The sequence below is a fragment of the Pygoscelis adeliae genome, unplaced genomic scaffold (assembly GCF_000699105.1).
Source record: "Pygoscelis adeliae isolate BGI_AS28 unplaced genomic scaffold, ASM69910v1 Scaffold608, whole genome shotgun sequence".
Taxonomy (NCBI): domain Eukaryota; kingdom Metazoa; phylum Chordata; class Aves; order Sphenisciformes; family Spheniscidae; genus Pygoscelis; species Pygoscelis adeliae.
The window spans coordinates 468,101-480,100 of NW_008825407.1; the positions used below are offsets into that span (position 1 = coordinate 468,101).

A 12,000-nucleotide genomic window follows, 5' to 3' on the forward strand; every position below is an offset into this window, starting at 1 on the left:
CTCGCTGGCCTGCCGGGACAGCCTCGGCCTTTCCCAGGCCAGCGGGGCGTTTCCCTCTCTGCCCATCACAACTTATTAACAGTTACTCCTCCTTTGGCCTGCCGTATCGCTGCCGAAGAGCTTTCCCTTCGCATTTCCCATCCCTGCCCGAGCTCCATCTCCAGCCATCCTCCTCCCTCCCCTCCCAGCCCGCTCCTCTGTTTTGTCTCGTCACAAGCTCTTAGGGGCAGGGAGTGCCCGTGCCTCCGTCTGCACGGCATGCCGTGTGGGAAATACCACACCGAAGAATCTTGTAACAGAAAGAAAATAAACGGCAAATTAAAATAGTAAGGTGCCAGGAGCTGTGCAGCTCTGGAGCCTCAGACGGTCACCGGCCGCGCTGTTTACTCCCAGACCTTTCATAGCTCCCTACCGAATCTCACGTTCCCTGCATTTCCACAACACATTTCATCAGGAATTTTTCTCACAGGTGAGGGTCAACAAAAACCCGAGATCAGAATGAGAACTGATCCCTCCCTGCGCGCACCTCGGCCTTCCAGAAACACTGCAGCCAAGGGACTGTTCCTGCTCCCCTTCTCTTAATGCAAAAAACTTCCTCCGATATGAAAAGGTGAGCAACAGACCGTATATTACCATTCCTATTAAACACAGACTATTTGGACGTTCAGATTTCAACACGCCTGGATTTCCCTCTCCTCGGCCACAGCTCTCGACAGAAGCACGTCCTTGCTGGTACGCTGCTGTAACTCCCTGCCATTTATGCCACACGCAACACCGCTTCAGGGAGACGTGCCTGTCTCAACTCCCCAGGCATTTAAACAGCAGTGCCTGTTTCTGACAATGCATGAACAGCGTGAAGCGAATTGTAACAGATCAGAAGCCGAGTTCTAGGTACGTTACCTAATCCCAAAATCTCGTTGCCAACACAAGGGGATAAATAAGATTCCAGCCAGGCACTGTTGTTCTCAAACACCTAGGAATAACATCTATATACCAGAAGTTCAGGAACCCTCCACGCTACTGCGCCTCGTGTTGCCAGGAATTAAAAGCTCATGAGCACCACACAAGTGGAATGGAAAGAAGGACGGCTCCGCTGCCAGGGCGGGTGGGCATTAATACCTGGCCTCCCAGCGCAGAGGAACTTGTGGAACATCAGCCTTTCCTACCAAATGCCAACAGACCAAAATAATCTCATTAGCTAATCCCAATCATATAGGACACCATCCTTCTTCCCTCTAATTAATCTTACCTTGATATACTTCTTCAAAGCCAGGACACTGGACTTGGAAATAGTCTGGAAAACAGGCTTCCGGAAACTCAGGACCAGCTACATCATTAAGCACACAGGACCATACCTTGCTTGAAGCTATATTCAGGACCCTGCCGCTCTACAGCATATAGCTTTTTCTTACTTGGAGCGAAGTGAGCGTGAATCAGGAAGCCAGGAGCCTGTTTGGTAGTCTGAAGAATTTGTTTTGACGAAGTTCAGTGCAAAGAGGGGAAGCGTGGGATGAAATCATTTTCTACATGATACTTGACATATATATGCAGGACATATATACTTCCTCTCTTGGTTTCCTTTTGAGGAAGATAGAAGCTCGGGGGGGAAAAAAGGGGGGAGGGAGGGGGTGTGCATGACATGCAGCCATGCCTGCTTCTCATTCCACAGCTGTACGCAATACATTGGTCAGTGGTAATCGAGTGACTGAATACCTCCAGCTATCTATATTTATTATACATCTCTTTATTGCATCTTCTCTGCAATAAATCCCTCCCTGCATTTAACTTAAGGAACATCAAGTACGGTGCCTTGAGAGAGGAAGGCTCCTTGGAGACCTTCTGTTTCATGGCAGGCCCAGCATTTGCATATTAGGCCTCGATGCTTTTTTTTTTTTTAACTTTAATTACATTTTATTGTGCATGACAACATGATGGCAATAACAATTAGCTGGAGGAAATCCTAAAAAAAAAAATGGGAATGAGAAGGAAACTTATCCCCTGCTGCAGTAAATTGACATAAAATTCAGTGGAGTGACAGTGATTAACATTCGCCAAAAATTTGCTCCGTGTTTTCAAAAGAAGCATCACACAAAACTACACCAACAACAAAAAGGAAGCATAAAACCTTTATGTTAGTAGATTAGCTCATAATGGGCTGCATTCACATTTCAATCTTTAATGCAACAATTAAAAAAAAAAGCGCTAATAAAACAATTCAAGAGTAGACTCTGAAACCATAACTGCTTCTCTTTTCTGCAAATGATTTTTTTGGTGGGAGCTGATTGCGTACTCACGTTAATATAGATGCCTATTTATGACACTTCTGCTGCTTGGACAGTTTTACAATGTGAAATCCAGGGCAGGGGTGGAAGGGGAAATCAATAAGCAATTACACTGTGCAGTAACAATTAAAATAGATTTTTTTTTTTTTTGGTAGCTATAAAGTCCTCAGTTGGCCTGAATTTACAGAGGGTACTGTCACACAGACAGGCGCTAGAAGTGGAAACTGCGTATTAACCTCATCAGTCCATGTCTCCAGGGCACAGCACCAACGTCCCCAACAGTGTATTTTTTACGGTCCAGAGCAGAGCTAAGTGGCTCAAGTAAGGAGGATCCTGGAGCGAAGAAGGTTGAGTCCTACGAAGGATGACTTCTCACTTTGCCTTAAAGTAAAGGATGGCACAAAAAGGACAGATCCTCGGAGGTGCCTTATAGGGGACTCCTGAAGAGGCAGGCTCACAGAGAAAGGTTTCACTGAGGTTCTTTGCTCTGCGAAGACCCAGGTTTCCAGCCTCGCACCCGAAGCTCACTGAGGAGCTGTTGCCATCTGCTGGAAAACCCTTGAACGGCAGCTCCCGCCCGAAACCGTCCCCGCTGGCAGGTTAACACCCTCGGTCCCTTTTTGAGACAAGCATTTCAAAGCGGTGTCAGACTGTGGAGCTTTGGGGTGCTCTGGTCGCTGCACTCTGACCACCTAAGGGTTCAGATGTGGCACTCTGATCAGGCTTTGCACCGCTATGGGCTCAGCGCAAACAAAAGTAGGAAATCAGCAAAAGATGATACTTTTTTTTACTTCCTGATGCCAGATTTATCACACTGCCTTGCCTCTGATAGCTCATATACATCAAATTTTAAGTATGAACAAACAGTGAATGTAATCATTTTTCTTTTAGGAAAATTTCCCCTCACAACATTTCAGATAGGATAATCAACCATTAGAGCAACTTACCTGTGAGTGCAATGGATCTCTTGCAGACCTCAAGCAAACAACAGATAGCTTTGTAAAATCGTGCGCTGTAAGTCAGACATGATGGGCTACTAGCTGAGTTTTGCTGACCTCCATCATAAAAATTAAATGGATAAAGAGTCTTTTAACTTTTGCTACTTACAAGTGATCAATTTAAAACCAATGATAGAATGCACCAGTATTTTGTACTGTTATTTAAACTTACCATAAATTGCTATGCCAACTGCTGTTCTGGCAAAAAGCAGTTTTAGCTGCTTTTGGAAGGCAACAGCCAACCTTTACGCCTTGCACAGCTGGAGAGGAAAGGCACAGAGGAAATGATTCCCAAGGCTAACAGAGAAGACAGCTCATTTCCCAAACGTGCATATATGAATTTGTGACTCCTGAAGAACGGATAGGACCTTGACCTTGTGTCAGGACTGGGGTAAGCCTGGCTCTGCTCTCAAGCTTAGCACAACTTAAACCTTCCTGCCTTACCGATCTTTCGTAGTGCCCTGCAATTCCATCCAATCAAACTCACCTAAGCACTAATGGCTGCTGCTTAGTTCAGCATCCTTTGATCCCGGGGAACTGCTCCAGCATGAGACTCTTCTGAGCCAGCTGAGAATGTGTGTGGGATTTCATTATTTACTGAGATTCTACTTTTGAGGGACCTGAAGATAGTAATAATACCCTGAATCAAATCCAGATACGTGTCTATCTCCTTGCCCATCCACTGCATTTTCCAGCCAGGTGCTGGGCTGATGCTAACCAGCTTCACTGTGAGATGGATGCAACCTGCTTCAGAAACTGATACGACCGATCCAACGGCCACTAACGGCCATCTGGCTGCAACTCTAACCTGAAAAAAAAAACCATGAATTTGTGCTGTGCTCCACATTGTTATGCAATTTCAAAGCCTTTTACCATCTCATACCTTAAAATAGGCACACGATTTGCTGCCTAGAGCCAGGCAGCTTGTTCTGCATCCAGTTCACTGTAAATGCTGGAAATGCATACAGGGCTGGTCTATGCTTTTAAGTCACTTGGACACAAATGCAGTACTTTGCTGACTTTGTTGAGACACAGATAGCCTAATCTATCAGAGCTTCTACTGTGACAGCTTATTACAGTTCCTAAACCTGGATAATCCACATCACAGTAAGCATTTTTATAGCACTAAGCTTTCTTTCCATATCAGCATAATTAAAGCAGCAACCTTTGTAAGGACAAAGCTGCTGTGCGTTCTGTCATGAGTTTCCGTCTTGCTCTCTGCTAGAATCAATATCTTCTGATTGGAGGGGGGATTTAAAAAAAAAAAAGAGGTATTTGTTATTAGGCTAAAATCTAAAGAGATGGAGAACAACATTATTTCTCATCACATTTGAGAATTATCAGTTACACTGAACAGATCTTAACCTTCTGACGCCATATACACAATTCAAACAACATAATACAAGCATTGCTGAAAACCTGTACTTTGTAACATTTGAGAAGCCACAGAAAGCGGCACTTTCTCCTTCCCATATGAAATTAACTACCGGTAAACTGTTCTTACTTTGCAAAAGCTTTTCCATCGACCTTGATCTGTTCAGTTCCTTCTTGAAGTCATTTTCTACAGATCACTTATGTTGCCAACTTACCAGCTGCCAAACTCCCCCTGGAACTTGAGGGAAACAGGACAAAGCCAGCAAAAGCTAACACCTCTTACACGGATTTACTAGACCACATATTGAAGCTGACTTGGAAAGAGAAATGTGCTGGTATATTGGTATAACCAAAAGAGTTGCTCCTTGCCCAGAAATTGCTTATGCAACACAAAGCTAATGCTGACTGATTCTCTCTCTGTCTCTGAAATTTGATTTCTTTAGAAATGGCAGCAGACGTGTTATTTCACTCCCAGCCAAGCTATACAAAATCTGCAAGTATCAGGAACATACCCACAACTTCCATGAAGCTTAAAACATTCTTTTTTTTTTTGTCCAAGAAACAGACCTGCTGACAGCACTGGTATTAGTCTAGTAGCAGACTCCAAAGACTTAAAATGCTATGCTTTTACATCAGTGCTTGGACTACATATGCAAGGGAATAAAGCCTTGAATATCATAAAATTGCAATTTCTTCAAATACAAGTAAGGAGTTCAGTTAGAAAAAGAGGGCAGAGGACTGAAAGAGGAGGTTAATTTTATAAAGCTCCACTGCAGGGCCAGTAGAAGCAAAAGGCAGGCAGCAGAGAAGGAATGGCTAAAAGAAATAATGGGAATATAAAAAGTGAAATAAAATGGGGAGGGGTATAGATTTCAGTCTTTACAGTCAAAGCACATTTGCCCATTGACTTAAGGCCAGATTCTGGCATGTCATTCCTGAAGACATGAAACTTGGAAGACGCTTGCAGCTCTAAAGCAAAGCTTCAGAATGCCGCTGTGCTTTCTTTTTTGCTTCTGGACTACCTCAGAGGTTAAACAAACTCCCAGGATAAATTATTGCAGTCCCCGAGACCACTTCATCATGCAGCCAGGCTGCTTGTAGAGTATAAACAGGCCAGCGTCTCTAGAGGGCTCAACACTACACAGCTGCTCCCCAGCGCTGGAGGATTTTGAGGTAGATTTAAGGGTTACATCCAAACTAAGTTGGCTTAACTATTTATACAAAACAGACTTTTGGCATGCTGGACCTCTGGTAAAATGCTGTGACCATAAGCAAGGCAGATAGCTATTCTTTACCAACACAACGCACACAGCACGACATTCAGGTCTTCCCTGAGCATGGCTTGGCTACACACAGTTTCAGAGCTGCTGGTACAGGCCACGCAGGGCACGGCCCTTCTTCGGTTCTGGGTCTGTACAGTGCCTGGTTCACAGAAATTCTTGTTGGTGCCTAGGTCTCTTACTGCAATCGCTGAAAGCATCACTGAAAGATATGTTTTCCTCTCCTCTTATTTTAGGAGCATCCTTTGAAGCAGAGCCTTTAAAAAGAGTGCACAACTTTCTAAATCACTTGACAAATCTGTTCTGTTGGTGGCTTTCCCAGTGCTAAGCTCTTGCATCAAGGGCAAAAGAAGCCCTTGTGCAAACAGACCTGAGCCCTGCACAGCATCCTCCTGGCAGCTCACATCTCCCACAGCAGATTATGTGGCACAGTCAGTCCTGCCCAGGGAGCTTTGGGGCACGAAAAGAACATGATATACACATGCTGCACAGCCCTGCAGTTTCTTTCTGGCTCTGAATGAAGACAGCTCCCCAGTGCATAAGCAATAACACCACAGCAGGCACATGGAGAGACAGACTAGCACCACCTGGACCCCAGATTAAATCTGCACCTTTGCACAGTGCTGACTTTGGCTCATCTCTACAGCTGCAGGTACCCCCACACAAGGCAACATTAAATAATGCTAAAACATATGCTCTTCCTATCAGACTTTCCAATGAAGCAATTCCTAGGCAACAATGTTTAGTTTATGAATGAGAAGAGCTCACGGTTCATGGTGTGGAAACACAGGAGAACCTTCTCCTTTAGCATATAGGGCATGGAAAACAAAGGAAACATTTTTGCTCCGTGAGTGCCTGAGGATAGGCACATGAAAGGCCTGGGAACAAACGCTATGGAAGAAATGCACCCTGTTCAGCCAGTCAACAACCTGAAAGCACCTATTAGCAAACACCGAACTACGAAGTACTCCTCACGAGAACCTTGCAGAGAGGAGTGGTTTCTCTGCCTGTTAACATGTCTAAGAAGCAATAATGGTGAAAGCTGTACACGTTGTTGGCTCAGTCCCTAAAAAGCACCCACAGACCACCACTTTGTTCATTTACACCGGCAATGCCGACTCATCCAGCAATATACAACTTAAAAACCGCATCCAAAGAGACAAATTCCTCATATAATTAAATAATCTTTATTTTATAAAACATAATACAAAGCATCTACACCATTCACTGGTGGAACATTAGTTGCTATTACACAGTAATTCAAACACAAGTTATTATTTCACACTAGTTCTGCAGTTTCCTCTTACAATTTGCTCTAGCCACTATGGACTAGCCTGAAGACAGGTCCCACCATGTGCTCCATAGCTTGAACGTTATACTTCTTCTGGGTCTGTGATTCTATGCTGGAGCCCACCAGATAGACTACAAGGCTTTGCTCTGAGACATCATTGCTAGCTCTACCTCATAAAGCCATTCCTAATTGCTCTTTTGTTTCCTAGTGCCCTGGTTTAACTGCTAAAGCCTCAACATTGATCACGGTCCTCTACTTCTTCCAACCAAGTTTCCCCCCAGTTCAAAGAAGGGGACCACTCAGCCATTAAGTGCATTACCTTTCAAAACATCTTCACACAAGGCATCATAGATACCTGCAGTCACTAACAAGTGACATCCTTAGTCACTTGGGCAGGTATGGGCTGTACAGCCCCCACAGAAGGGCTGTAACCATGCATTAAGCTGCACACCAAACCTCAGCAGAGGTCAGAGTCCAAATCATCAGGACTGCTCAGGAAACTCTTCTTGGTGGGCAAGTCAACAGCTGCACTGAGAAATGAACAGGATGTTTTCACCTACATTTCTTCAGGACTTGCTGCTGAAAGCCCTTATTCCCTGGTCAGGCTGGCTGCTGAAACTCTTTTGGCTCCAGGTTTACTGCAATCCTTACTAGGGAAAACCCTCCAGACATCCTTTCTTCAACTTGGGAGTCCACCTGAACAAGAAGTAGCACAGCTGATCTTTATGCACGTGTCTAGCTTACTCCTTTTGACTCCTACCCATAAGCACCACTGCAAAACACCCTGGACTCCTGCTTTTGTAAGGCAAGCCAGATGCTGTGAAGTGCCATGTTCAGGTGACAAAGTACTGATGATGGGTCACAGTGAGAAGTGCTTCACTCAAAGCAACAGCATTTTGCCTTTGTACAGCACAGCTTGACACAGACCACCAAGCATTCATCAAAGCTGGCTTAGTGTTAAAAAATGAAAACACCCCACGAGGTAGGTAGTACTGTACCCGCTTAATAAAGTGGGTAAGCTGAGGCAAAAAGGCTCCTTGACATGCCTGACAGCAGCAGCAGAGCTGCGAAAGAACCAGCAAGCCCCAACTAGCCCTTCTCGTCTCCCTTCAAGGCTCAACAGTCGTATCCCTGTGCTGTGCGAAATGAGTCAAGTTTCCTTTTCAGGACCAGCTCACCCATCAGATGGCTCTGCTAATCTGAAGTGCTTTGGGCTCTTCAGGTCTTTGGCTGCAGGAGGCAAGGCTCACAGCAGAACTGGCACCTGAGCTGCACTGGATGCCTGGTGCTGAGGCTCAAAATAAATTATCATAATAATGACAGCAATAACAAAGGAACAGCGCTTAAGAACATACAGTGAAATAAACACCAGAAGCTGCCAACTGGGGGACAGTTTTTCCCTGCAAATTGGACCAGGTAAGTAACGCTTATTTTTTTCTTCCAGTCAGGTTCACTTAAAAAAGGCCAGATTCTGTGCCTCTCACTTCTTTAATTAGGCTGTAAAATAAGTCTCTCTTACCCTATAAATGCTCACTTTTATAAAGTGACCCAGATCCAATCAGGGAGACAGAAGTGAATTCAAAGTCCAGGGGTCAAGGCATCAATTCAGATGAAGGAGAGCCAAGGTTAGGTCTCTGCCTTGAACAGGGCAGAGGACAGATTTGAAGCTGTGTAGCTCTTCCACCTTAGCCACTGTGTTTTGAAGACGCATGTTGGCCACTCTTCAACCAGAAATCCCAATTTGGATCTGAGGAAACACTCTTGTCAAAACTGGTATCTATGGTCCTGAGGAAAATCATCAACACTAGTTTCAAGTGTTTTTCAATCATTTTTCCATAGAACTCCCAGACATTCACCTACAGTACCTCACTATCCCCAAACACTGTGGCAGACTCTGCGTTCAGATACACTGATCTGAATCTGGGATGACACTTTCAAGGGCAACAGAAACCCACAGCCTTCACTACAAATCAGGTTCTGGTCCCTGCTCCCTTTAGATTGCCAAAACCGGCAAGTTCAGATTGTTTGCAGATTGCTGCAGTAAAACACTCTGCATTTACTGTTCTTATTTTTAAAAGTTACAATTTGGGGAAGGTATTTGTCTGACAATCTCAAGGCGTGCTGTTTGGTCTCAGGCTGTCTCCACACTATGCCTGCATTTGGGCCAATATGCACAGTAGACAGAATTTTGGCATTCTGCAGACAAACCAGGGCTTGGGCCATCAGCAAGAAAACCACTTACTGACAAGTCCTGATGGGGCTTCTCGTAACGGAGTGTTGGTCACTCAAGGAGCTAAAAGCAGTATTTGGAGGGCGTGGGTGGAGCTTTAACAGTCAGGAATGAAGAAGAGGGAAAAAGTCAGAGAAGCATTTCACATCGGGGCTGTGCCTTTGTGTGTATTCACAGAGCACCTAGTCCTGCAAGGTGCCAGTGCTGATTAGAGTTTCTGGACACTACTGAAAAATAAGTTATCAATATGTTATTTAATAAGTTATTAAAAGGAATTAGAAAGGGTAGGAAACAACGACCTACCTAAAATACTGTTCTTTCTAGAATCACGCTCTAGCTCAACCACCAAAATAATTTCTCCCAAAGGAAACACAGGGATAATGAACGAAGTGCAGATAACAACCATCGCTTTGCATTAATATAGCACCTCTCAAGTAAAGATCTGAAAGTGCATAACACAGATGGATCAGCTCCATCACCCCCAATTCACAGATGGGGAAATTAGGCACAGAGTTAGAGTTATGTGACTTGCCCAAGGTCACATAACGAGTTGGTGGAAGAGCCAGGAATCCCAACTCTGACGAAACACTGGAACATGCTTCTTCCTAACGGTATGAAGAGTCACTCTAGCTGTCTAGACTGTACAGGACACTGAACATGAAGATCTAGTGTTATTTTCTCCTCTCTTCCAAGATTCTACCAGTGCTGAAGGAGTTAGCTACTAACATTACTATTTACACCTGCACTGCTGGACTAGTTATGTTTAGCCTGTAAAATTAGCCCTTCTTTCACTCGTATCATTTAGCGTATGCTTACGTACACACGGAGCCAGCCTCTGCCAGGCCAAACACTGCAGATCCAATGAATCCATGGCATAGCTCCATGGATTTCAATGGAGTTATGCCAGGGATAAATTTGGCTCCAGAATTGCTAACGTGTGTTGGCTCCTCTCCCGACAGTGGCATTTCAGGCACGATCCCCTTCTTCCCAGATTGTGAACTCGAGGAAGTCTTTACTCAGCATCCAGCTAATGGTTTTTCAGATGTCCATTAGTTTTCAAGTATAACTCATCACTCCTCCAACTCCTCCAGGCGTGGTACTTCTTCATGCTCTTCCTCCTAGCGAAGCGACAGATGCTGACCATGAAAACCCAGGAGACAGCGTACATGATGACACCCCCCAGCTTAATATACCACCTGGGTTTGGGAGAAGCAAGCTCACAGTACATCAGCCAGGCCCCGACTCCAATCCGCACCCCAGTGAAGAGGACCACGAAGAAGAAATCCACCACATCACCTGTGAAACTGTGGTAACACCCCATCTCCTTCAGGAACCAGCGGGCCTGCAGCAGCGGGTTAGTGATCTCGCTACCAAAGATGACGGCATTGACCTCTGCAGCTGACTCCCCGAGTGCCAATGACACTGTGATGCCCAAGATGCTCACCAGATGGTGGGCCAGCATCAGGGCACCCTCTGTCTGGAAGTACACACACCAACAAAGGTCGAAGAGGAAGTAGCCCAAGCTAAGGCACAGCACATGTACCTGAAGAGTTGTGTTTGGTGATCCTGAAACATAAAGACACCAGACAGAGCTTTAAAGCATGGAGGCAACAAGCAGGCAGGATCCGAGACAAGGAAGGGGTATTCACCTTCAGTACTGGCAGGCTGGTATTAGCTTGTACTGATCACAGCTCAGCTGGAGAAGTCAGACAAGTCACAATACTACAGTTGTTAGTCTAACAGCTGTACACACGTAATGGCCACACAACGTGATCACACACTCTGCCAGATTGCAGCTGGGGAGGGCCATTACACTAGCAAAATACAGTACCAGTCCCTCCATTTCTGTAGCACTTTCCATCACAAAGCAGCTCAGATATCATTACAATCATCATTCCTCAAGCGGGCTGCATACTGAGGTGGTAGGAGAACCCCACTTTGTGCCATCGCCCACTGGGGGACTTGGGACCACAACTTTCATTACTTACCTGGGTGACTGAAAGGCCAGGGACCGTCAACAAAGCCAATGTAAGCAGAGAGACAGGTAGCAAGGATGCCATGGGTCAGCGTGACCAGCCTGCAGCTCCATTCATAATTCCGGTGCTTGTAGCAACGGCAGAACCAAGCGTAGAGAGAGAGCCAGGCAAGCAGACTGCAGGCTACCCGCAGAGGCAGGGGGAACAGCATCCTGTCACAGGAACGGAAACACAAAATGAATCAGAAGGTCTAGCCTTCGGCAGTGTTAGCACAACCCAGTGCAGCATTTCACCCGTAACCATCCCAGCACTGAGTGTACAGTGCCGTTTTCTGATGGCGTTGCTTGCTCATGACATTTTTTCTGCAGAGGAACTGCGGTTCCTCTGGGAAAAGGCCTACATCAAAGAAGCGTATCCTTGAGAATGAGGACAGATTCACCATGTGGCCACCAGCACACAGACCCCCACCAGTGTCACCTCAGCTGTGGGAAGACACGCTGAAAGCAATGACCTTGTAAGGCAGTGCATTCTTAGCCTGGCTGAACAGAAAACATACCATGACTTAGTAA

The 12,000-nt window shown here is 45.4% G+C and overlaps 1 protein-coding gene across 1 annotated transcript; it reads right to left on the reverse strand.

The window, feature by feature from the left end:
* Window positions 1-10,482: 10,482 nt before the first annotated feature.
* On the reverse strand, window positions 10,483-11,642 carry LOC103922297 (transmembrane protein 136-like). The gene is made up of 2 exons (XM_009330404.1): window positions 11,444-11,642; window positions 10,483-11,021 (listed from the first exon to the last, which is right to left on the reverse strand). Exons 1-2 carry the CDS (start codon window positions 11,640-11,642, stop codon window positions 10,483-10,485), a joined length of 738 nt encoding a protein of 245 aa, XP_009328679.1.
* Between the last annotated feature and the right edge of the window lie 358 nt (window positions 11,643-12,000).